Here is a 25,669-nt window from a genome sequence, read left to right as displayed (position 1 = left end):
GGGTGGTCCTGGTACGTACCGGCGCCTCTCGCGATTCACCTTTCACCTGCCACCCGTGTGGTCAATTTTTTCAGTCTCCCCACCTTACCAAGTGGGACTTGCTGCGGGCGGTGTGCATCGAATGCGCGCAACCTGCTGCGGCAGAAACTGGAGCTGTTGCTCGTGCATGCGAATTCTCGTCGCAAAATCCTCGCTGGGGAAACGGCCTGCTCTCTGCTTTCTCGCGCTGCCAAATAAAATCCACACGAGAAACGAAGCAACTTTTCTTCAGCAACACAGCCTTGTTTCTCTCCCTCACCCACGTCTCGAACCACGGTCGCCGAATCGCATTGGTCCGATTGTTAAACTGTAAGCTTTCTTTTTTTCCTGTCTCCGAATTACTCACGTTACCCTGCTGTCTGACTCTTTGGGGTCGAGGACCGTACCCCGCCACATAATATTCTTCCTCCTTTCCCAGCCTCAATTCACCTTTCGCCGTGTTACTCATCCAGTCATACGCGACGGAGTCATTGTTTCCCGACCGAGTACTTCTTTTTTGAGGAATTTCATCGTTAATTGTCCCTCGTGCAGACTACTTTTTTCCAACTTGAATCTCGACTCGCCACACAATGAGCGCCGCCGAGGAAACCAAGCCCATCGAGGCTGTCGCCGCTGAGGCGCCCGCCCAGGCTGAGGAGACCGCGAAGGTCGAGGAACCTGCGAAGACCGAGGAGCCTGCTAAGACCGAGGCCGAGGCCAAGCCTGAAGAGAGCGAGGCGAAGCCCGAGGAGAAGAAGGAGGAGCCTGAGGTCCTCAAGACGACTGCAAAGATCGACGATAAGAACCACTCGAACAACGTCAAGTTTGATGCTTCGCTCCTCAAGGAAACAGATGACCCGGCGGAGATCCGCAAGCAGGTAAGGCGCTCTCTGCAAGGATGCCTGTCGTTGACAAACGAGCTAACGTTTTGGCGAAAAGGTCGAGTTCTACCTGTCAGATAGCAACTTGCCCCATGACAAGTACCTGTGGGAGCTCACTGGTGGCTTCGAAAACAAGGCCATTCCCCTCAAGACCATCACCTCCTTCAAGCGCATGCGCCGCTTCCAGCCTTACTCCGCCGTTGTCGCTGCTCTTAAGGAGAGTCCCGCCCTCGTGATTGCTGGCGAGGAGGGAGAGGAGACGATCCAGCGCAAGCAGCCTTACACCCCTGGTAACGATAGGTTCAACGCTCGCTGCGTCTACGTCAAGGGCTTCGGCGACGAGGAGCCCTCTACTCAGTTCGACCTTGAGGCCTTCTTCACCAAGTTCGGCCCCATCAACTCTGTCCGTCTCCGCCGTACCCAGGAGAAGCTCTTCAAGGGCTCCGTGTTCGTCGAGTTCCCCGATGAGGAGGCCGCTCAGAAGTTCCTCGCCCTCGACCCCAAGCCCCAGTGGAAGGAGCACGACCTGAAGATCATGCCCAAGACCGAGTACGTCAAGGAGAAGAGCGCCCTCATCCACGCTGGCAAGCTCGAGCCCAACACGTCGCGCCGCTTCTTTGAGGGCAAGGACGGCAAGGATGGCAACCGCAGGGGTGGCCGTGGCGGCAACAACAACAAGGACAACTGGAGGGAGCGCCGCGACAACGACCAGAAGAACGGCTTCAGGGGAGGCCGTGGAGGTCGCGGTGGCCGTGGAGGCCGTGGCAGAGGCCGTGGCGGTGATCGCCGGGGCGGACGTGACAACGAGAACCGCAGGGATCCCAATGAGCGCGGCAACGACCGCAACGCGTATGTCTTCACCCCAAACTTGGCCGTTGACTATCTTACTAACCTCCATTACAGCGGCAAGCCTACTATCCAGGCCACCAACGACAAGGGCGAGCCCGTCGCGGAAGACAAGAACAACAACGGCAAGCGCGCCCGTGAAGATGACGGAGCCGCTGCTCAGCCCGAGGCGAAGAAGGTCGACACCAAGACTGAGGTCGCCGCATAGGTTATGTGAGAAGAATGGAAACAACCTCGCGAACGGCACACTCTATCTGAAAAAAGAACGAGATACCACTTACAAAAGCACTCTATCGGGAATCGATTTATTTTGGCTTCACCTGCCCGTTCGACAAAAATGAAGGGCAAACGGTCTATGGCGTTCACGGAACTTGGCTTTAGGTAGCTGGCTTAGAGGTCTGGTTGTTATGAAATAGCATGAGCATGTGGCCTTACTTCAATAACGCCTCACTGTGTGCCCTGTCTGGAGTCGCAAGTGCAAGAATGCCAGCTGCTCTGCTAAGTAGACTTGCGGCTCTTTTGCGGTGTCATCATAGTCAATCAAGATATTTGTACCACTTATACGCTGCTTGCCTCCTGTCAGGATCCACGCTTGATGATTGCGGAAATCAGCCAACTCCTTTTAGTTAGTGCATCCTTATTGATACTCGAGTTACGACAACGATGAGAGGATCCTCAGCCAGCGGCAAATTGACTCCTCTTTCTCAGCCGCTCCCCAAACACCCACAATAGAATAGGGCCAGGCAAACCAATACCGACGGCAATCAATGCCAGCAGCGTGTTCCCCCATCCATAGTCCAGCCTATGGTACAAAGCCGGTGCAAATAACGGAAACCCAAACCCAGCAACGCTTCTCAGCACCATGACCGAGCCGATGGCAGACGCGGCATACCTCGTGTACGTATCGACCAAGAACGCCTGAATGCCCTGGAACCCTACAATGACGCCCGCGCTGAACAGCACCGCGCCAAGGTTGGGTAGGATCCAATGGGCCTTGTACTGCGCAGACCATCCGTACATCAGCAACCCAACAGGCACGAGAACCGCCCCAGGAACCATCATCGGCACGCGAAACTCTGGCTTCCCAGGGCCGCCATCGGGGACATAGCGCTTCTTGAGAGCGATGTAGACGCGGTCCTGGAACCTGGCGCATGTCTGAGCCCCGAGGAAGAAGCCGAGGCCAAGCGAGATGTAGTTCAGCCCGCTGATGCCGGTCGACTCTCCATACCTTGTCGTCCAGAGGGCCGAGAAGGTGGAGAGGACGAGGTACATAATGCCGTAGAGGTACATCATGTACACGGCCAACGCCTGGATGATGACCTGTGTGCCGAAGAGGCGGAAGGGGCGTGTGAGAGCACCAGCGAGGGCGCGAATGACGGTGCGTTCCGGGTTGTCGAACTCGGTGTGCAGGGCGGTGTTGCCCGTCTCCTTGACGAGACGGTTCTTAATGCGGACCAGAAGGACCGGGGCGCAAGTCTCCTGGAGCACGAACAAGCCGATCCCCTGGACGAGGCCCGCGAAGATGGTGGTGCTGTAGAAGATCCAGCGCCAGGTGGTCTCCTGCGTGATGAAGCCGCCCGCGATGGGGCCGATGGCCGGGCCCAGCAGGGGCGCGAGCGAGTAGATCGATATAGCCCGCCCGCGCTCCTCGGCGTTGAAGAGGTCTGCAAAGACGGCGCCGCCAACGGCCATGGGCGCCGAGCCGCCGAAGCCTGCGAGGAAGCGGAAGGCGATGAGTTGGGCTTTTGTGGTGGCGAGGCCGCAGCCGAGATTGAAAGCCATGTAGAGCAGAGTTGTGAGCTGGAGGATGATGATGCGACCGTACAGCTCGGAGAGAGGGCCCCAGATGAGGGGCCCAAGGGCGTAGGCGAGGACGAAGATAGAGAGGACGAGGATCTGTTCAAAGGCGGAAGGAATGGTGAGGTCGTGGGCTATTGCTTCCAGGGCGGGCGCGACCATGGATGAGGACACTGGCGAGAGGAGGGTGTAGAATGAGACTGTTGACGGTGATTTGTGAGTACATGGACGGTCATGTCCTGAGTTCAAGCCAACTTACCACAGAATACTGCTGCCCATTTCTTTTTTGAAGGCCAATTCTTGGGGCTGCGGGGGTCGTTCGGCCCATCCCATGTGATGAGAATGGGCTCTCGTTTGTCTTCAGCAGCGACTGAGTCTTCTCCAGTCGAGTGCCTGTCGAGCTCAGGAGGAGCAGAGAAGACCTCAACTGAGGAGCGCGCATGCTCTACCACAGCTTCGTTTCCTTCTTGCTTCATTGATGCGTGTGGTGTTTCTTCAGGCTTCAACTGCTCTGGGTCTTCTGGGGGTTCTTGTCCCAACACAATAGGTATGCAGCATTTGATAGAAACAAACTGGCGAAGTGTTTCTGTCCGAATGACTCCAGCGTTGGTGGACGCATAAATGCAACAACATCAGAGGTGCATTGGAGGGAGACTTTTCACCAGCGTAGAAACAGACCATGAGACAAGACTTTCAATTATTGCCCAAAAGTGATCAAACATGCGGCCATGATCCTTCGTGAAGGTACCCTGGACATATCTCATCCTGTTGACACCCTTCGGCGGGCAACCCCATCCATCCCTATACACGTTTCGGCCGAATCGTCAATGCTTATCTTTTCCACTCTTTTAGCTCTAGGGCTGAAGGTATTCCGAAACCTATTATCAAGCTGATATAACGCTGACACAGCAACCCTTGTTTTTGCCGCGAGTCGTCTGCTCACGCTTCCTCATGGAAGCTGCCCAGATGTCAAGGGATGCCGAATTAAGCGAGCGGCTCTTAATACTAGACGATTTTCCACTTGTCAAGGAAAGTTTCTGAGTTTGGACTGAAGTGGGCGATTGCCGAGAAGCAAAAGTTGCGAAAGGGCCGGTGGGAGGTCGTTGCGATTCATTCTGAACCGTGCACAGGAAACTTCAGGGACTAAGCTCGTAGACCGATCCTTTGTCTGATTCATTAATCTCTACCCCGTATTAACCACATAGAGCGTTTTGTGCAGGAATGTGAGCTTTGTAGTGAGAGGAAGCATATCTTCCTCGTCATCAGTGTCGTCGCTGTCGTCACCATCGTCTTTACAGAACCCGAAACAACGAGAGTTCAAGTCAAAGCCGTGGATACTGAATACTGAATTGCCGTAAACTCGGCTACTATCTCTTGATAAGTTCTAGCTTTACAGATGACGGCTCATACATGTGAACAGTCATGACAGCATACGTGTTGTTGACCACTCGAAGCGTTCGTTTACGCGCGTCATCCATGCTTTCCCCAGCATCAGGAACAACTTCAATCCTATGCTTGAGCAAGATTGCCGCAAGCGCTGCCACAAAGCCCACCTGAGAGAACCTTTTCCCGGGGCAGATACGCTTGCCGTCACTCCACGGCAGAAATGCGCCCTCAGGGGGAGCCCGGAGCTGCTCGTTTTCCAGCCCTGCAAGTGATTGTGATGAAGTGATCCAACGGCTTGGTCTGAATGATGTCGCATCCGGGCCCCAAACTGGCTTGTGTATTTGAATGCTGGGCATGTTAACGTAGACATTGACACTTGGCGGGATATGTCGATCGCTCCCGCTGACGGGAAGTGTCGTGGACTCTGAACCGGTGCATTTCGGCAGCACAGTGACCGATGGAAAGAGCCGCAAGGTTTCATTCTGGAATCACCCTGTGAGTCCAAGTCAAACATGAAGGCTCTATTGTGGCACTCACCATCACAGCTTGGCATCTCTTCAAGCGAGGGAACACTTCCATGAATGATTCTTCAGATTGCCAATCTGTCTTTTGGCCAAGGACTGACGTGGTCTCTGCTGCCAGCCACTCTTGCTCTTCTGGAAGAGCTGCAAGGAGATAGAGCGCGAAAGTCAAGGTATGAGCGGACGACTCGTGCCCACCGAGTGAGTAAGTGAAGAGATTTCCACGGATCTCTGACTCTGTAAGACAGTTCCGCTTCAAACTCGCCTCGGAACTCGCGTTCTTGGCCTCAATCTCGCCATTACTCTTAACCATGAAGCTTAGAAGATTATCCGTCTGAGTCCGTCTTCTTATCCCCTTTTCTTCCAGCTCCTCTTTACTAGAAGCAATCATCTCGTCGAGATATTGGCGCATTTCACGCGCGGAATCGCGAAAGTTGCTAATCCTGTGTGGCAAGACGGGCAGATCCAAGATCCACTTTGGCACCAGCCGGAGAATGAGCAAGTCCTTGAGACTGGTGTGAAGACAGTCCTTGTAGCTGCGTGAATGACCTTCCGGTATGTACTTTTCTGCGGCTTGGCGGAAGTCGTACTTGACACCGAAGCAAACACCTGTGAAAACGTGGAGATACACCTCTCGAACGTCTTCTACGGGGTCAATGATGCGACCACTCGAGGCTGAGAAATAGTGCTGAATCATCTGCTGCGTCTGCCTGACGGTTTCGGTCCAGACAAGTCGATTATTCCTGTCGCTCAGTGTAGAGACGGTGGCTTTGCGATGGCGAACCCAGTCCTCGCCATCTGACGAGACAAGACTCGTTCCAAGAAAATCGAGCACCTCTGTGACGATGGTTGTCAGCAAACATCTCTTCGAGGAAACTTTGGGAAAGTTTGGGTGTAGCTTGCTGGCATAGTGGCTTATTTTGGGGAACTCATTGGCACGTTTCCGTAACACCTCGTCAGCGACAGCAGGATCGCGTGTGTGTATTTCGATCTCCCTTGGAGTGGCATGAGCGAAGGTATCGCCGAGCTTCTCATGGACTTGTGAGTCTCGGTGAACGCGGTCTACCCAGGTCCAGTCTAGCGCATTGTGCTGAGTCCAGTTTCCCAGGCTGAGAGGGAGACGTTGGATAATCGGGGACAGCCGTTTATTGAAGATGATCCAAAACGGGTTGAATGGGCTGATGGGGCTCCATACCACTGGGATGCCAATGGTTTTGGCGATTCGAATGTTTCGAATCAAGCACAGCAGTGAGTATAGAGCATAACTAGCGCAAAGAAATACAATAACAAGAGTGGAAGACATTGGTGATGTGGTAAGAAGCGAAAGGGAGAATGGTTGCTCCTGACTGCCTCTAGATGCGTTCCAGCGCGCCCAGCGTAAAGCTCTTTTGAAGCTGTGATCGTGCTTGTTTCGGTCGACAATGCGAGCTAGAGCTGGTCCCTTGTCCCATAGCTCTGATCCTGGTATGGGACCCGAGTCAACTTCTGTTTCCGAAAGTTGCGGGATGTCAAGCACGAGTTGCAGATGCGCAGGGGCCAAGCGGAACAAGGAACATACTTTCCAAATCTGCCGACTTGAAGTAAGTGCGTTGTGGGATGCGACGCCCTTGGTTTATAATGCTGGCAAACTCTACTCAACGTCACAATTCTGATCAGTCATATCATTTTGATCCACTTCCCGTTCAAAAGACGCAATTGCCAGGTTTCGAGACCGCCCCTCAAAGTATAATAAATTCAGGTGATGTTGGCGGACTTATCAGCCTTGGAATAAGGTTTGGGAAATTCCGAGGAAACGAAGATGGTCGCCGATGCCAGAAGCGAGGTCCTTTGACCAAGTCCATCCTGTACTGCTGCTTGTTTACCACAGCTGATTGAGCTTGCTGTTTAGATCGGTCACACAGTGCCAGCACAAGCATATTGTCTAGATTCTTTGTCACATTGTTATCTGAACCTCTGAAGACACAGAGATCATGGAAAGCAAAGTGTTTTCAAATGGTATGTCCATGTCTTATACAGCGTGGCTCATAGTTGGCGCTTTGAGTGCTATCCTAATGAGACATGTTGCCCTTGCCATACGGGGAGAGAGGATCATCGGAAAATTGGGTGGACATGCCCAAAAGTTCCAATCTTATACGCCTATCGGTAAGTAGATTTCATTTCTCACATAATCAGGTCCGGTATTTGGCGACATATGGCTAATGCTCACCAGAATGGTTGTCTGGAATTCACTTCCTCTTGTCGATCACATCATACGCTTTGAAAGATCAAAATCTCAAATTCATGCACAACACCTTCCGTATTTCTGGAAGAGGAAAAAAGAATCCTTACACTTTCGAGGTCAACATGCTTGGCTCACGCACGCTGTTTACTTCTGATCCCGAGAACATTCGAGCCATGTTAGCAACGCAATTCAATGACTTTGGGAAAGGCGAAAGGTTCAGAAAAGACTGGTTCGATCTTATGGGGAACGGAATCTTCAACGTGGACGGAAGCGCCTGGCATGAGTCTCGCCAACGACTTCGTTCGCTCTTCACCCGCCAACGGGTCAGTGACCTCGCTTGTTTCGAGCGCCATGTTCAAGACATGATTCCCATGTTGGGCGGAGGCCGCACCGTCGATGTGAAGGACATCTTGAGCAGATTTGCACTTGATGTATCGGCGGACTTTTCCTTGGGACGACAGGTCAATTCGCTGACAAGTCACCAAAATGACGAGTTTTTCGACGCTTTCGAACGTATCCGCCACATTCAATCCTTGATAGAACGATTGGGCCCTCTGAACTTTCTCGTCCCTCGACGCCAGTTTCGCCAGGACCTGGAGACTCTAAATGATTTTATGAAACCAACAATTGAAAAGGCAGTTTCTATGACTGCAGAAGAGCTCGAGGAGATGGATAAGACAGATCATGGCTGGACGCTTCTTCATGCATGCGCCTCTGTCTCCCGAGACAAACGCTGGCTTCGAGACGAAATGGTTGCTATTCTCATAGCGGGTCGTGACACGACTGCTACAACCATGGCTTGGGCCTTTTATGAGCTAGCCAGGAACCCCGACGTCCTAGCTGATCTTCGGCGTGAAATTGAACTTACGGTTGGCGTTGGCGACTCAGCTCGGGAGCCAACTTACAAAGACCTGAAGAGCATGACTTTCGCCACTCATGTACTCAACGAGACTCTGAGGTTGTACCCTAATGCACCTTTCAACATCAGAGCAGCCGTAAAAGACACAAACTTGCCACGCGGCGGGGGTCCAGATGGGAACAGCCCAGTTGGCGTTCGCGCTGGCACTCAGGTCATCTATTCCACCCATGTTTTGCAGCTTCGAGAAGACCTCAATGCGTATGACTTCGCACCGATTGATGAGTTCTGCCCTCGCCGTTGGGATTCGTGGACCCCGAAACCGTGGACGTACATTCCGTTCAATGGCGGTCCTCGGATCTGTGTTGGACAACAGCTAGCTCTGACCGAGATGGCATATGTGTTAGTACGTGTATTCCAACGATACAAGAATGTGCAGTTAGGAGTCTCGCCGGGTCAAGTCCAATCAAATGAGTCGGGTTGGACAAGAAAAGGGTCAGAGCCTGAAGGGATAGAAAGATTTGTCGGCACACGACTGCGCATGGCGAGTGAAATTACTCTCTCTCCTAGAGGAAGTGTTGATTTGAGATTTATTGAGTGATGTTCAAAGACCATTGTCCATTTTCGCTTTTTGTTTTTCTTTTTCTTTTTAGCAACCTCGAAATAACAGTTCCCGGAAGGCTTCTCTCGCCCCTCCGCATTTCTTTTATTATTTTGTCTTCCTCTAAGATGGTCCCTATCATTAGCAATATTATTATCTTGTCTGTTCTCGTCTGTAATCACTATCTGCCTGACTAACAAAATTCTTGTCAGAATTGCACTAATGGTATTGATGAGCGTTTAAAAGGTTCAGATTCACAGCCTGTGACTTATACGAACGAACACATCAAGAATGATAGCAGTGCAGCAGCTGAAGTGATACGAGGCAATAAATATCAAATGGGCTTTATATAAGATCTAGAAGTTATAAGCTACACCGGGAGTTCTCGGTGACTTTGCCTCGAAGAGCAATGTAGTTCCGACCACTCGAAATTCCACACTCTCAAAAGCCGCTTCAAGAGGCCGAATGATGTCACCCGTACAGTCTCCTTCATTATGAAAGACACCCGAGAAATTATAAAGAGACATTAGCAGCCTTCCGAAAGTATTGTGCTTTACTCCAGAGCCGAGGACAGTCGCGCCAACAACGGCGCCGCCAGGTTTCAACAGTCGGCACAGGCGCGCGACTGCTTCTCCTTTACGGCGCCCTTCTCCTGGGAGGCAATGAAGAAGCAACATGCAGGAAATGACGTCGAAACTCCCATTCCCTCCTGCATCAGACAAACGAACTGATGATGATGTTTTGTCGTCACCAAGTTCAAAGACATCTGCTAGGACCACATCAACATCCACATCTTTGTGTGTGCGTTTGATGCGTCCTCGAGCCTCGGCGAGGGGGTTTTCGTTGATATCGGCTAGGATCACTGTTGTGCCCGATGCCAGAGGGGCATGTTCAATAAAGTGGCCTGTGCCAACGCCAATGTCAAGCAGGCGGGGACGGGGGACGCCAGAAAGGAAGCTGACGTGTTTGCTGTAGTGTCCCTGAAGAACATCCTCGGGACATCCCCAGGCGCGGGGGCAGATGAACCCAAGGACGAGGGTGTCGTAAAACCACTGGAGAAACAGTGGGAAGTAAATTGCGTTGCCGAACTCAGCTCTGCCCATGACGACGTTATGAGGAAAAATGATATTCTGTCAAGTCAAGGAACCGAACCGATTCTGTCAGAAGCTGCCTCGCAGTTATGTCGGAAACAAGTCCAATGGTGTTTGTGATGTGTTGTAGTCAGTCAGGTCGGATCCAAGTCGTGATGTGGTATAAAGTTTCGCCTGATACGAAACCGAGGCTCCGCTGCTGTCAATGCTGTCTTGTGAACAAGGAGCTATGATCCATGTAACCCTCATAGTTCTGGAAGCCCACTTACTAGGTTAGGTATCTTTGCCGCGGAACTTACCAACTTGGAAGGAAGCTGAAGTTTAAATCCAGATGTTGTCTGATGTTGAAGACTGACGTCCCGGAAAGTGGGTGGGTATTATCAGACTCAAGAAGCTCAGTCACAAACACTATTGCGCGAGTTTCAAACCTGACTGGACAACACTCGATTCTGGACGGTCGCAAAAGGGTAATGACTCGGTCCGACTTGCATTAGTTCGCGGATAGCGGAACACCAATCCACTCATAACAGTCAGTATAACGAAATCCGAAACTTCGTGAACGGCTCCAAGAAAGTGTCAAACCTTGCAAAGCGGCTGTAATATGCAATGGGACCGCGGCACTTGTGTCCGGCAGGCTATTCGGTTACGTTCGCCGACGACGTCGGCGTTTGTGATCGACGAAGCTGTCACAATTAACAACTCGTCATGAATATATATGATATCGGCGATGAATGAATCAGGCCGGCATGGCGTTGTCGGCACTTGATCTAGGCGCCCTCAAGCTCAGAAAGGACAACATCAATTTTGACTTACATTCAGTAGTGCCTAGGTGAAGTATACTTTACTGTCCGTCTCTTCACTAGAGCAGATGCAGATCTTTGAACCAAACTGTCGGAGATTTTGAGTGAACCCAAGTCTAAACATGAACCCCAACATGGACTTCCCCAAATCGGAGCACACCCAACCCATAGCCATCATTGGCTTGAACCTCAAATTTCCTGGAGATGCTACGTCACCGGAGGCATTTTGGGACATGCTACAGAATGCACGAAATGCTTCAACAAAAGTGCCGACATCACGCTTCAATGTCGATGCATTCTACCATTCAGATCCAGCTCGTCTGGACAGTGTAAGTCTGCTCGGTGCCTATTTCCTCGTACCCCAAGCTGATGGCTGTGATAGATGCGCGTTCCAAAAGCTCACTTCATGAACGAAGATCCTCGAGCTTTCGATGCTGCTTTTTTCAACATGTCTCCCGCGGAGGCGTCCATTCTGGATCCCCAACAACGCGGACTTCTCGAGGGGACATATCACACTTTTGAAAATGGTAAGTCACATCAGATACCGTCTTGGATCGCACCCAAATCTGGAAATGTTGTCCAAGTCGACCAGTTACAGGCTCCATGAGGCTAAAATTGCGCAGCCGGGTTAGCCATTGAACGTGTAGCCGGGTCTCGCACCTCCGTTTTCTGTGCCTCCTTTGGTCGGGACAGCGACGCCATCGTAGCTCGTGATCCCGAGTTTCAGTCCAGATACCAGGCAACGTCGTCGGGCTCATCGATGTTGTCAAACCGCATCAGTCACTTTTTTGACCTTCGTGGGCCCTCGCTGACAGTTGACACGGCGTGCTCAAGCGGACTGTACGCTCTGCACTTGGCTTGCCAGAGCATCTTGACTGGAGAGTCCGATATGGGTCTTGTCTGCGGCTCGAACACCTATCTCACACCCGAATGCATGAGCTTTCCACTCAGCAACGCCGGTTTCCTGTCACCTGATGGACGTTCGTATAGTTTCGATCGCAAGGCCAACGGCTATGCCCGCGGCGAGGGGTACGCCTTTGTGCTTCTCAAGCCTCTGAAATCAGCACTCCATGACGGAGATACCATTCGTGCCGTAATTCGGGCCACAGGCGTCAACCAAGACGGGCGAACGCCAAGCATCACCCAGCCCAGCGCTGCTGCTCAGGTCGAGCTTATCAAGAAGACGTACGAGGCAGCCGGCCTGAGTCTTTCTGAGACCGAATATGTGGAGGCTCATGGCACGGGCACATCAGTTGGAGATCCCATTGAGGCTTCTGCAATTGGTCAGGTCTTCCGGTCTCACCGGAATCGTCCCGTGTGGATCGGCTCTGTCAAAAGCAACATCGGGCATCTTGAAGGCGCGAGCGGGCTGGCAGGGTTGCTGAAGGCAGTATTCGCACTCGAAAAGAGTGTGATACCGCCCATTGCAGACTTCGAAGAAGCGAATCCAGCAATTGACGTCGACGAGTTGGGTATTCGCTTCCCGACGAAGCCAACACCTTGGCCAGTAACAGAGTCGGGGATCCGTCGGGCCTCGATCAGCTCCTTTGGGTATGGAGGATCGAATGCGCATGCTGTTCTTGATGATGCTTACAACTACTTACGGACTCATGGCTTAAGTGGCCACCATCGCTCTGTGGACTGGCCTCGGAAGATCACCAACGGTACCTTAGCAAATGGAGCTCACACCAACAGCACCGACCCCAATGGAAGCAAGGTTAACGAAAAATCCCAGAATGGAAATAGCCAAGATGGTGGCATTTCTACCAATTCCTGTGGCCTCTTGACATTCTCTGCCGCAGATGAAGATGGGACACACAGACAAGTCTCGACACTAGAAAATCACTTCGCTCAGCACCCTGTAAGCTCAGAAGATGTCCTTGCGGACTTGGCACACACTCTTTCACGTCGCAGTCTCTTGCGTTGGCGCGCTTTCGCTGTCGTCGAGTCGTCAGATGACCTCAAGTCTACACTCGGAAAATCCCTTTCACCAGTCGTCTTCGCTCTGCCGTCGAAAACCCCTGTGCTAGGCTTCGTTTTCACGGGGCAAGGTGCCCAATACTCCCGCATGGGTCTTGGCCTTCTACAGTATCGAGTTTTCCGCCAAAGCCTGCTCGACTGCAACGACTACTTACGATCCCTCGGATGCGAGTGGTCGGTTCTGGAAGAAATGCAACGACCAGCAGATTCCTCAACGATTCACAAGCCGGCGCTTTCCCAGCCACTTTGCACAGCTCTTCAAGTCGCCATCGTTGATCTTCTTCGATCATGGGACGTCGTTCCCCAGTCCGTGTGCGGACATTCATCGGGCGAGATTGCGGCAGCATATTGTGCTGGTGCCATTGATCGTCTTTCTGCATGGAAGATTGCCTACTTCCGAGGAGTCTTAGCCGAAAGGCTGTTATCTGACGCATCGAGGGCCAAGACAACCATGATGTCCGTTGGCCTAAGCCAAGAAGATGTTCACCCTTACCTTCAAGATGGGCTTTCGATTGCCTGCGTCAACAGTCCTGTTAACGTGACTCTATCCGGACCAGTTGATGCCATCGAGAAGCTCCTGAGCAAACTGGATAGCGAGGAAATCTTTGCCAGAAAGCTCTCGGTTGAAGTTGGATACCATTCAAAAACGATGGAGGCAGTCGCTGCGGAGTACCGACAAAAGATTCAAGATATTCATGCTCCGCCACAAGATGGCATCAAGGCTTCTCAAAAGCTTTCGTCAATCGCACTGTACTCATCCACAACGGGAGAGCTCGTGCCACATCTCATGGTGATTGACCCGGCATACTGGGTACGCAACTTGGTGTCGCCTGTTATCTTTTCCAATGCCATCTCATCTATGGGCGGAACCAAGCAAGGTGCACGTCAGTTCTTGGTGGAGATCGGGCCACAGTCCGCTCTGCGGCGCCCAGTTCAAGACACACTGGATCGCGTCATTGGAAAGACCTCCTCAGACAAATGGCGATATTCCTGCGTTCTGAAGAAGGATGGAAACGATGTCAAGTCCCTGTTGGAAACCATCGGATCCATGTGGACAGCAGGCATCCCATTCAACTCGACTAAATTGAATGCGGATTCAATCCAGCCCAGTCGTAAACCACGGCTGATGGTCGACCTTCCTGGATATCCGTTCAACCGCTCACGAGAACTTTGGGAGGAAAGCCGACTAAGCCGGAACTATGCAAATCGACCCTACCGCCGCCACGCTCTACTTGGTGTTCGAGATCGAGATTGGAATCCCGAGGAACCAAGCTGGAGACACTTCATACGATCGCAAGAGAATCCATGGATCTTGGACCACGCCTTGAATGGGTCTCCTCTTTATCCCGGCGCGGGAATGCTTGTCATGGCCATAGAGGCCGCACGACAACTCGCAGCTGCTGTGGAGTCTCGCATCCTTGGGTATCAACTAGACAACGTGCGTTTTCTCCGCGCCATCAACGTCAGCGACTCAGAACGAGGAACCGAGGCGAAGGTCGTGTTGCGGCGGCGGAGGCAAGCTACCAACACCAGCGGCCAGATGCTCTGTTACGACTGGCGTGTCTTTGGCACGAACGGCGACAACTGGGACGAGTGTGCCTACGGCAGTATCAAAGTCGAGTTGGAGCCCGAGAAGGGTGTGACCCCTGAGCAGGCGGCTCTCTGTGAATCTCGCCGTGCTCGCTTCGCTAGCACCATCTCCAACGAACTGCAGTCAGACGCGGAACAATGCCGTTTGAGTGTTCACCACAGCCAGCTTTACAAGAACATGTCGAGACGTTCTGGCTTTGACTACGGGCCATACTTCCAGCTTCTCAGGAATATCGGGTACGACAGAGATGGCCATGCTACTGCTACTCTATCCCTGAGAGACTACACCAAGACGATGCCATTCGCCGGAGAAGATCCATGCGTTGTGCATCCAAGTACTCTGGACGCGATTTGCCATCTCCAGATGGTGGCGCTATCACAGGGTGGATGGAATGCCGTTCCCACTATGATGTTCTCTCACCTTCGAAAGCTTTGGGTGTCGCATAAGCTTTTCCGTGCCCAGGACAACCCTCAGCTCAAGGTCGCAACTCATGAGACTATGAGAGCTTTTAGAGAGGCGGAATGTCGAACGACAGCCATGCTTGCTGAGACCTCCGAGCCCGTCATCATCTTGGACGGTCAGCGCGGCACCGCTATCTCAAGTTTGTCAAAGACGAACGCGGATATTGGCTCTGGCAAGGACTCCAAACAGTTGTTCTACAGTCTTGATTACAAGCCAGATCTGTCGCTTTTGACTGAAGCTGAAAAGAGCAAGTACCTCACCAACGCCTTCGAGCAAGATCCTCGGTGCAAGGCCCCGGATAAAGGAATAATTGACCGCGCCGACGCCATTGCACTTCATTTCATCGAAGCCGCTCTGAGCGAGATTGATCAAGATGACCAGACCACCAAGTACGATGGTCATCTGGAGCGTTATGTGGCATGGATGCGCCGAGTTCGTCAGAGCCGAGAGAAGTGGACGCTAGAGTCTCGAGGACTCGGCGGCTTGGATATCCAGGATATTCTGGAGAAAGCTGACTCTGAGCCTACGCAGAAGCTTACCAAGAAAGTTGGCGAGCATCTGTACCGCATCTTGAGAGGGGAAGAGAACGCCCTACAAATCATATTTGAAGGCAATCTGGCAGATGGTAAGCACTTCACAATGAGCAACCTTGACCCCTGGGTGCGCTGACCGACACACCACAGAGTTCTACCATTCAAACATTTTTTCAACCAACAACAGCAAGATGGGTGCCTACATGAGCATCCTGTCTCACGCGCAACCCAATATTCGTGTATTAGAGGTTGGTGCTGGCACGGGGAGCTCGACTGGTCGGATCCTCCCATACTTATCGGTGGATGGGGAAGAATGGGGTCCTTCCAAACCTGTTCGGTAGGTTATCAACCTTTGATACACCTTAATGTGTATTTCGAAGTATTCTCGGAGCTTTACTCACACAGCCAATAGCTTTGGTGAGTACGTCTACACGGACGTATCAGCCGGCTTCTTCGAAAAAGCCCGCGAGCGTTTCTCCTACGCCGCAGACCATATGACATTTCGAAAGCTCGATCTCGAGCAAAACCCATTCTCTCAAGGCTTCGACAAGGCAAGTTACGATGTTGTTGTTGCGGGTAATGTTCTCCACGCGACAAGCGATTTGATCCAGACCCTTCGGTACGTTCGAAGCCTCCTGCGCCCTGGCGGTGTCCTCATCCTCGGAGAGACGGTGAACCTCGATAACGTCCGCGACGGCCTCATCTTTGGTCTCTTGCCTGGCTGGTGGTTGCGAGACGGGCAGTGGTGGTCTAAGAATGACGAGTACCAAGATCAAGGCCCTCTGTTGACCGAAAAGCAGTGGGATGTCGTCCTACGTGAAGCTGGGTTCCCCGGAGTCCAGATGACGTTCAGGGATCATGAAGAAAAGCCGCATCATCGTGTGTCGGTCATGATGACTTCAAGGACTGAAGATGAAACCACGAGCGAAGATTACGTCAATGTTGCACCTGATCAGCCATGCGGAAACTCAGGCTATGGCATCGTTATTGATACATCGTCGGACATCCAGAAGGGTGTTGCTGAGACGCTTCAGGAGACTCTTACAAAGGAATTGGAACTGCAAAAGCCAGAAGTCATCAACATGAACGATATTCTATCAAACACCACCCAGCTTCAAGACAGGATCATCGTCAACCTTCTCGAGCTCGAAGGCTCCATCCTCAAAGACATTTCCGAGACTACCTTTACCGCCACCAAGACGATCTGTCTCGACACCAAATCAACCCTCTGGGTGACCCGTGGCGCCAGCCTCAACGCTTCAGTTCCCGCGGCAGACATAACTACAGGCTTTGGGCGAAGCGTCTGCTCCGAAAGAGGCGACCAAAACTTCACGACCTTGTCCTTGTCCACGAGTCCCACGGCCATCTCCATCCCGTCTATTGTCAACCACATCACCCGCGTCCTCAAGCATCACCGTCCAGGTCTTGACAACGAATCCGAGTTCTCAGAAACAGCAGAAGGCATCCTCTGCATCCCACGCCTCACCCCAACCTCTCACCTCGAGCAAACCCTCTCCCAACGCCACAAGATGCCAGAACCCAAGACTTACACCACCATGACGCCCACACCAGCCAAACCTCACATTTCGGCAAGTATCGAAACGCCAGGCCTTCTTGACACGCTATTCTACGCCGAATCTTCCCAAGATTTTGGCGATCTAGCCGACGGCGAAGTCGAGATCGAGATCAAAGCAACCTCTCTCAACTTCAAAGACGTCATGATCGCCCTCGGCCAGATCCCCGGGCGCGCTTTCGGGTTCGACGGTGCAGGCATAATCTCCCGCACCGCCCGAAACAGTGTCCTCCGCCCCGGCGACGCTGTTCTCTTCTGCTCGTCCAAGGGCGGTGGCTTCGGCACATTCGTGCGCTGCCCGGAGCTCCAGACGGAGAAGATCCCGCAGGGGATGAGCTTCCATGTCGCGGCGGCGATCCCGGCTGTCTGGTCGACGGCGGTGTACTCGCTAGATCATATCGCAAGACTGCAGAAGGGGGAGACGGTGCTGATTCACTCCGCCGCGGGTGGTGTGGGACAGGCTGCCGTGCAGCTTGCGTTGCTGAGGGGCGCCGAGGTATTCGCGACGGTGGGAAACGAGGCCAAGCGGCGGCTCGTGAGGGATCTGTTTGGGCTGCACGATGACCACATTTTCAACAGCCGCGACGACACCTTCGCCGAGGACGTTCTTCACGCTACAAAGAACCGCGGCGTGGATGTTGTCCTCAACTCGCTTGGCGGCGAGCTGCTCAGGCAGTCGTGGGAATGCATCGCGCCCTTTGGACGGTTCATTGACATTGGCAAGGCGGACATCATCGCGAACAACACGCTCCCCATGGGCCCGTTCAACAAGAATGTCACATTTTCCGCAGTGGACCTTGTGGTTGTCCACGAGGAGGCGAAGCCGCTGATGAAGAGGATCTTACAAGATGTCGTGCGTCTCTTTGAGGAGCATCCAGGGCTGGCTGAGCCTAAGCCGCTGCACGTATTCTCCCCGTCGAAACTTGAAGATGCGATGAGGTTTCTTCAGGGGGGCAAGAACACTGGTAAGGTTGTGATTGATTTTGATGCCTCTGATGAGCTAGTGTATCGGCCTTCGCCGCAATCTGGTCTGGAGTTTAGGGGTGATGCGACGTATATTGTCAGTGGTGGGCTGGGTGGTTTGGGTCAGGAAATTGTGAGGTGGATGGTCAGCCGAGGAGCGAAAAATCTGCTGCTGCTATCATCTCGCGGAGCCCAGGGGCGAGCGGACGCGATGAAGTTCATCGAGGAGCTCGAAGGCACCCACGAAGTCAAGATCCTCGCGCCAGCATGCGACATAACCAACCGGACCCTCCTCGCCGAGACTCTTCGCCAGGCCAGAGAGACCCTCCCCCCAGTCAGAGGCTGCATCCAAGCAGCGATGCTCCTGCGGGACGACATGCTCGCCAACATGTCCGCCGCCACCTTCCACGCCGCCCTCGACCCGAAATACCTCGGCTCCCAGAACCTGCACGAGCTACTCCCCTCCGACCTGGACTTCTTCATCATGCTGTCCTCCTTCTGCGGGATCATGGGCAACCGCGGCCAGAGCAACTACGCCGCCGGCAACGCCTTCGAGGACGCCCTCGCGCGGCACCGCGTCGCGCGCGGCCTCAAGGGCGTGGCCGTCGACCTGATGCTGGTCGCCGAGGCCGGGTGGGCCAACGTCAATTACGAGTCCGTCACGCAGAGCCTGCGGGCCGGCCACGGCGGCCTGACGCAGGCGCAGCTCATGGCTTTGCTGGAGATGCTGTGCGACCCGGCGTACGACTGCTCGCGGCCCGGGGCGACGCAGGTTGTGAATATGGTCGACAGCCCTGCGGAGCTGGCGCGGATGACGGGGTTGGGGCTGTTGGACTGGATGCAGAAGCCGATTTTCAACAATCTATTGCGCATGGGCGAGACGGACGACAGTGACGCGGCCGGTGGGCGCGGGGCAGCTGGGGACGATAAAGGTGATGAGGTTGATTATCTTGGTCTTGTCAAGACGGCGGCGGACTTGACTGCGGCCGGAGAGGTTGTCACACAGGGCCTGGTGCAGAAGCTGGGAAAGAGCTTATCTGTCCCGGCCGAGACGCTTGATGTTGGGAAGCCTGCATATGTTGTTGGCGTGGACTCGCTGATTGCGGTCGAGGTGAGATACTGGTTCATGAAGCGGCTGAATGTTGAGGTGCCCGTGTTTGAAATCTTGAAGAACCAGAGTATCACGGAATTGTGCCAGCAGGTTGCGTCAAAGGTTCTTCAGGGGACAGCTAAATAGGAGTCGATATCTACAATGCGTCCTAGGACAAGTTTTCTTTATTTCGATATACGCTAGAAAAGACGGAAACATTCGTAGAAAGAGATAGACTAGATTACAGTCCTATTGTTATTACAAGACGTTCTCGGAAATATTCGCTCTTCTCTTGATGCTCTAAAAAAGTCTCACCAAGTCTAAGCTTCGTAGTTCAACAAGCGTCAAGTTGAAAGAGTTGGAATATGCATCTCTGCTATTGAAAGGCCCCTAGAAGGAATCGCTGTCGTTTCTGTCGTGCCCTGGCGTAATGTAAGAGTCTACCACCAGATCCCCCGTTTGCAAACCTAATCCGTCCGCAGCCTGCAGCAGATACCCAACCCCTCTCTCAGGTCATTACATTGCCTACACCGAGCTTTCGCATTCCCAAAACAAGCGTCGAGCCAGCCGATCCTTCTCGATTCAGAATATTCCTCCCCGGCCAACGACGATTATCCATCCTCAGGGCACATCACTCCTCCCAAGACGGGCGAACCAGCACAGCACACGCCCCGAAGTCGTCGAAAGGGGTGTATCAGCGCTCCAATATCACCACGGAAGAACCCGCGCTGACAGCCCCTACTCCCTCTGGAAACTAGACGGCGCGTTTCGCCCGTGGAGGCGGGCTGCTGTCGGCAGGGTGCCTACAGCGGGGTGTGTCATTGACCCAGACTTTACACGTCTTTGGGAGGAGCCTAGCCAGACAGCTTCGGGTCGGGAGGGGATGCCGCTTTTTCAGATGAACGTGATCGACGTCAAAGTTTCAGCTTCCTGATGAAATAATATCGGGTGCCTTGGTAGCGACGTTGGGACGCTTGGAGGATCCTCGGAAGGGATCTCCCTCAACGTCGTGGGGGGCGAATGGTATGCTGATATTGAAGGGACTGAGCCAATTCGGGTCTATGGATGGACTGACGGTGTTTGAGAAGCGGGAAGCAAGTGGCAAAGGCTGGAGGAGCCATGCTTGGTCACTGAGAGAGAATCGTTCACGCCTGCTGGTCATGGAGGACGTGGATCCAGGCACGAAACCATTTACATCATGGTGTAAGATCTCAAAGCTCTTACCATTCAAGTTGTATACGAGCTCCGAGAAGCATCCCAAATCTCCCACTGCAAAGTGAGCGCACGGCCAAGTCGCACGTCAGAGTTGGCCAGCTAACTTCCCCGCAAAACCGCAGCCCTAGACATCGGCAGTCTGCTGCAAATGCCGCAGGATGGCCTGTCAAATTGGAACACAAGACGGAGGATGGCCTCAAATAGGACAGCGTCAGATGCTTAAGGGCGCAAGTTTGTGTGTTTTCAACGTTCTGGTAGGGAAGCGCGGCTCGACGTGCCGTGGAAACGGTGGTGTGTGGACTTTGGTGATATGGAAAGCCCTCGTGCCGTGGGCTGTCATTTCTGCACCTATACTGCGTTGATGGGGCTGCGAATTCGGACAAGCCAATGCTTCGAGCCTGTCGCATCCCCCCTCCAGACGGGTTGGTTGATGGCCTTGTAGATGCGGGCAGGGTAGCATACCATCTATGCATATGTGTGTATGTATTGACTCCTGCCGCTGGTTATGTTCCGAGTTGACCGAAAGATCGACCCACACCTTCTGAAAGCAATGCCTTCACTTCCCACGTCCACAGCCTGTATCACGCAGGTGATCCCTCCATACTATATGCAAGCCGTGGGCAAACAGATGCAGGTCCCTAGGCCAAGACGGAGGCCGCAGCCGTGAAGCCTACATTCGACCGTGAAGTCGACCTTGGGGTTGTGTCAGCCCGCTTCACTCACACGATGTGACCGGAGTTGAACAATTTGGCATCGTACGTACACGATCAGTCAGTGATATTGGCGTCATTATGTGACTTGGCGGTGGGTGGCTTCGCTTGCTAGCTTTGGTCCGTAAGTGAAGCTTTTAATAGACACTCGAAATTCGATACCACTTCGGAGTGCAAGAAAGCGAATATTCGTCGTCCAAATAGACCTGGCATGCATAATGACAGCTCCAACAGGGCGTGGCGACAAGCTTTAGCCGGCACTTGGATGTCAACCTAATCTTTTCTCCTATGTTCCGAGTTGACACCCAATTCTGCAGTTCGTAGCGTGCAAGACAATATCGAATGTGTCAGGACGCGTCCACTTTGCGTCCACTGCATGTTTTCTGACGAGTGTATGGATGCTGTCTCTTCTTCTGAGACACGTGACGTTTTTTTTTTCTTTTAGGCCACTAGCCTTGAGTTGTTGACTTGCTACAGTTGCGAAACAAAAGGAGGCCTTCGTGTCGAATAGTCGGCTCAACTGAAAGCCTTCGTTCATTTGCAACTGTCTTATGGGCTCTGTCCTCCGAAAAGAGTAACTCCATTGACGAAGAGCGACATTCCTCATTTCAATCCAACGAATGAGATGTTTGTCAAATAGTCGGCCTCCCTGGCATGACGATGTTCATGGGACTTGTGTTTCCTGATCCTTGACCAGAGAAGTAACGACGTGGCGGACCCTCCAAGATCAGCGTCTTAGCGGGTCACGAGAGGGGCATCCTCCCTCCTCAGCTGTAAGCTTGCTGCATCCCATCCGACATGCATCGGCGGCTAGGAAAACTCCCCGACGATCCACTAAGAAGGAGAGCATCTTGCCGGGCCCGGAAGGTCGGATGGAGGTAGACCTGCGCCGTTGACGGGGGGGGGGGGGGGAACCTGCCCCCACGACAAAAGATTCCAAGCGCATCTGTCATTTGATTTTGATGCTCATTGTGAAAGCATACATCAACATACATGATTGAAATTAATCTCCACGAGACCAGCAGCCTCTCGGCCGTAGTCCGGCGTGGAAGACAGGCGTCTAGCGAGTGAGGACACTGTTGGACAACAGTACGGATTTAGCTTGTCTGGTGGAACGACGGTCCACCTGCCGAAGCCCCCAACGCACCCCAACTCGACCATGTGTTGGTTGAAGGGTCAAGACCAGCCGGTCATAAGACTGCAACTTCGCCGCGAAAAGCAGAGCCAGACGCAGTGCATCCTCTAGACTGCAACCCCGGGCTGGGAACTCGGAGATCCACCTCGACATCCGCCGTCACTTGACCGCAGCTCAACACGGGGAGACCTGGCCGTCAAGCCTTGTCGGGAGCCCAATGAACCACTCCAAAACCAATGTCACGGCGGCTGAGAAGCGTGTCGTCCAATAGGGTGCTCATCCTCTTTTCGTGTCTTGTTGGTTCAGAGGATTGATGCGACGACGATGGTCAAGCCAAGACGGCAGAAGAAGCCAAGAACCAGGATAGGAGGGGCTTCAGCACGCCGTCTCGTATTGATCAACTGAAGGGATCAACTCAAGGCTTCGAGTCTCGACGGGCCGACCTGAAGCAGCTCGCCCTTGCACTGATTTCGTCTGAGAATTGACGCGGGGAGACTGAGATTATTCGGTGAGGCCACAATGACCAATGAACGGTGTAATCGAATGCTCGCCTGAACCCTCGCTACTAGCTGGGTTCTGGATAGCCAAACTGCCTGGGACAGGACTCTTGTCGGCCACGTGGAGCTGATGGGCGGACGGAACGGGACTTGTCCCGCCGAAGCAACGTAGGTACGAAACGAAAAGGAGATGTAGCATCGGCCATTATTTAGACACGGCCGGCAACGCTCTAGACTAAGAGAAGGTGTTGACAGAGTCGAGACCTACTGCAATGTCGTCACATCCAAGCGCCTTTGGCCAGGTGCCGGAGATTGACGACGAGCTTGGATGAACGACGACCTAGAGACCTGGTGCACACTGTTATGGAAGGAGCCTCTCGAGAAGGCTCCCTCAGTGGCTTCATAGCCTTTGAAAAGCAAAGAGATCTGGTTGATGGTGATGAGCACTCTGATCATAAACGTCGATGACTTGCGTGGCAGGATCTGAGCCACTCCGGGGTTGGCATCTACCGCTCGCTGCTGTCTCTGGGTCCATCAGCCCGGGGGTTTGACTGACTGATGAAGTTGGGATTTGGAGCAATTTGAAGATGTGGATGAGTTGGGGTAGAACAGGGGTTGTCGATTGGTTCGTGGAGTAACGAGCGCGGGAAACCCACGAATGAGAACCGCGTTCACGGTACGCCGTCAGATCTTTCCAAATCTTGGAGTTTCGGACCGACGACCGTTATGGCATGGCGCCACGCGCGACGCCATTTTGCATTTTGCCTAAATACCTCGTGGCACACTGGGCAACCTAATTTGGTGGTGCCATCACCCTCTGGGTGCAGTCAACAAGCCGCTACTGTTTCCTCATTGTCTTCCATGGCAATGTGTATGCAACGGTCGGGTATGACGAATGTTGTTCTAGATGAATAGATGATTCAATCAGGGTCGGGGTTTGCCTCTCGCTCCCAGCCATCAGCTTGCCGGAAAGGGTGGGCGAGAGAAGTTGACCGAGGTTATGTGGTACAGATCACGACCAAGGACGGCTCGGAAAGCTTCGCGAAGGAGCCGTAAAATTCGCAAAAATTATGTGTGCGCTTGTTGGTACCGAGGCACCGCGGTTGGTTTGGTGCACATTGACAAATATGCTGGCCACCGCGGCACAGGACAACGTCGTTGTCGAGGTCGATGGAGGCGGCATGAAGCCATGGCTGCAAAAGTCCTCTAGAAGCCCCACCCGCACTCTGTCACTTAGCTCTTCGTCCTCCCGTTATTCTGAGTGCCCCAGGCCGATGACGGCAAGGAGCGTCGGCCTCAGTTAGGGTGTTGTTGGTACCTGGTAAATAACCCCTCAGAATCGACAGCCATGAGCAAGCAGGGATCTCCTGGTAGCATCTGTGAAGGCGGAATGACCCAGCCTCACGCTCTGAAGTGTTGGAGCAGGCGAGTACTTGTCACAGAGCCTAGAAGCCTGTCTTTCGTAGCACGCATAGGCATGGCGGATTGAAGAGACAAGATGACCGCCGACTGACGACTTGGGCTTGGTATACTATGCTCCTTCGTACGAATCTCGGAAAGGACCGAATGGGACCTTTTGGGGGCGGACTGAGGGATGACTCGACGAGGTGTGGGAGGTGAGGAGGTGAGGAGGCGGAGACATCCTTTGCTCCGCATGTGCGGAGAAGAAAGAGTTGGAGGACGCTGAGTGGGCCGGATCGCAAAGGCGGCTTCTTCACACGCTCGCGGCTCGAAACACGTCAATCGTAGGGTGACTGCGCAAGTGTTTGGTTGGGTCGCAACCGCTGGAACGCCTGCTCAGAGGGTGCGTGCGGATCGAGCAGCGAAGACAGCAGGCAGATGATACCTCCCAGTACATGCTGTCACTTTGGTCTGGCCAGCTGAAGACTCTCAGTACGTAGATTGTCGTCCATTCCTGTTGAACGAGGAAAAGCTTGTCGAAGCTTAAAGTGCGTACGAAGACGCGGTATGTCGGTTTCGATCAAGACTGCTGTAGCCAGTTCATAGTCATCGAGGTGCATCCCGGCCAGCGTCATCAGGCTTCTGGGTAAGAGTATTAGTGCAGGGCTAGGCAGGAAATAGTCGGCAGTACTTGGTCCCTTATTTCGATCTGTGAGCATCTGCCAGGGCGAGATGCCCCTTACAGCTGCTTTTGCTGATATTAAGTCGACACCCTCAGGCTGCCCCCGCCAATTTGGGTTTCTGGGGATGATGGGTTGAAAGTGTGGCTGGTCGCTGGGTGCTGCTGCTGGGTCTCTTGATCTCTGTCGGAGCTCAAGCGAGTAGGGAATCCTGGTGAAGTTGCCGGCATTCGACTGCGGAACCGGAGCTGAAGTTTTGCTTTTTTGGAAATTGCCCGACCTCGTCCTCTCCGGGTCATCATTTAACAGTCGGGCTCCACGTCATTTGCCTTCCGGCGGGCGTCAGCGAGAATCTCAGACTTGAACAGAGACTGGTTGATGCGGTTAAGGGCGTCAGGCTGGGTGATAGTCAGCGTTTAGGCCAGAGTGGTGATGTTGTGTTTGAAGCTCACCTCAGAGATGTCAACTTGGCAGAGGTCTCTGCAAATGGACAGGGAATGCTTTCCGGTCGGGGGTTGTACCTTCCCATTGCGAGTTCCCTCGCTCCTGACAGAGGAAAGCTACGTGTAGGCATCTAAGGTAATTACGTAGGCAACTGGGATGGACGTAGAAGGGGGAAGGAAGCAAGAATGGAGGAAGGAAGGGGGGAGACCCTGATGGCAACCGGTGGTTCCTGCAGTCTGAGTGAAGTGCGTGCACCTCACTTACTTACTACCGTAGACCTAGGCAGGTTGCATGGATCAATCTTCGCAAGTACCTCCCAGAGAATAACGAAGTCATTCGGTCACTAAAAGCAAGCCCGAGCAAATGCTCGTCTTACA

At 53.3% G+C, this 25,669-nt stretch overlaps 6 protein-coding genes across 6 annotated transcripts; 4 read left to right on the top strand and 2 right to left on the bottom strand.

Annotated features, from left to right (window-relative positions):
- Positions 1-166: 166 nt before the first annotated feature.
- On the top strand, positions 167-352 carry CGCS363_v008798 (uncharacterized protein; the record flags this gene model as incomplete). Its single annotated transcript, XM_036640647.1, has 1 exon — positions 167-352. The coding sequence occupies one exon, from the start codon at positions 167-169 to the stop codon at positions 350-352; it is 186 nt and encodes a 61-aa protein (XP_036494899.1).
- Positions 353-608: 256 nt separating this feature from the next.
- Positions 609-1,953, top strand: CGCS363_v008797 (La protein-like protein; the record flags this gene model as incomplete). Its single annotated transcript, XM_036640646.1, has 3 exons — positions 609-896; positions 958-1,748; positions 1,803-1,953. 3 exons carry the CDS (start codon positions 609-611, stop codon positions 1,951-1,953), a joined length of 1,230 nt encoding a protein of 409 aa, XP_036495169.1.
- Positions 1,954-2,420: 467 nt separating this feature from the next.
- Positions 2,421-4,018, bottom strand: vrtL-1 (Efflux pump vrtL; the record flags this gene model as incomplete). Its single annotated transcript, XM_036640645.1, has 2 exons — positions 2,421-3,742; positions 3,802-4,018. 2 exons carry the CDS (start codon positions 4,016-4,018, stop codon positions 2,421-2,423), a joined length of 1,539 nt encoding a protein of 512 aa, XP_036494225.1.
- An 891-nt stretch (positions 4,019-4,909) lies between these two features.
- Positions 4,910-6,752, bottom strand: CYP86A2 (Cytochrome P450 86A2; the record flags this gene model as incomplete). The annotated part of the gene is made up of 2 exons (XM_036640644.1): positions 4,910-5,410; positions 5,466-6,752. 2 exons carry the CDS (start codon positions 6,750-6,752, stop codon positions 4,910-4,912), a joined length of 1,788 nt encoding a protein of 595 aa, XP_036495171.1.
- A 1,040-nt stretch (positions 6,753-7,792) lies between these two features.
- On the top strand, positions 7,793-9,041 carry CGCS363_v008794 (Cytochrome P450 52A13; the record flags this gene model as incomplete). Its single annotated transcript, XM_036640643.1, has 2 exons — positions 7,793-8,932; positions 9,036-9,041. The coding sequence occupies 2 exons, from the start codon at positions 7,793-7,795 to the stop codon at positions 9,039-9,041; spliced, it is 1,146 nt and encodes a 381-aa protein (XP_036495170.1).
- A 2,111-nt stretch (positions 9,042-11,152) lies between these two features.
- alt5-5 (Highly reducing polyketide synthase alt5) lies at positions 11,153-19,357 on the top strand (the record flags this gene model as incomplete). The annotated part of the gene is made up of 5 exons (XM_036640642.1): positions 11,153-11,347; positions 11,401-11,545; positions 11,642-15,676; positions 15,735-15,921; positions 15,997-19,357. The coding sequence occupies 5 exons, from the start codon at positions 11,153-11,155 to the stop codon at positions 19,355-19,357; spliced, it is 7,923 nt and encodes a 2,640-aa protein (XP_036494076.1).
- Positions 19,358-25,669: the final 6,312 nt, after the last annotated feature.

The sequence above is a fragment of the Colletotrichum siamense genome (genome assembly GCF_013390195.1).
Source record: "Colletotrichum siamense strain Cg363 chromosome Unknown KSG_Cg363_contig05, whole genome shotgun sequence".
NCBI classification, from domain to species: Eukaryota; Fungi; Ascomycota; class Sordariomycetes; order Glomerellales; family Glomerellaceae; genus Colletotrichum; species Colletotrichum siamense.
Note: the sequence above shows the minus strand (reverse complement) of the source record. Positions and strands in the feature narration are given on the sequence as shown.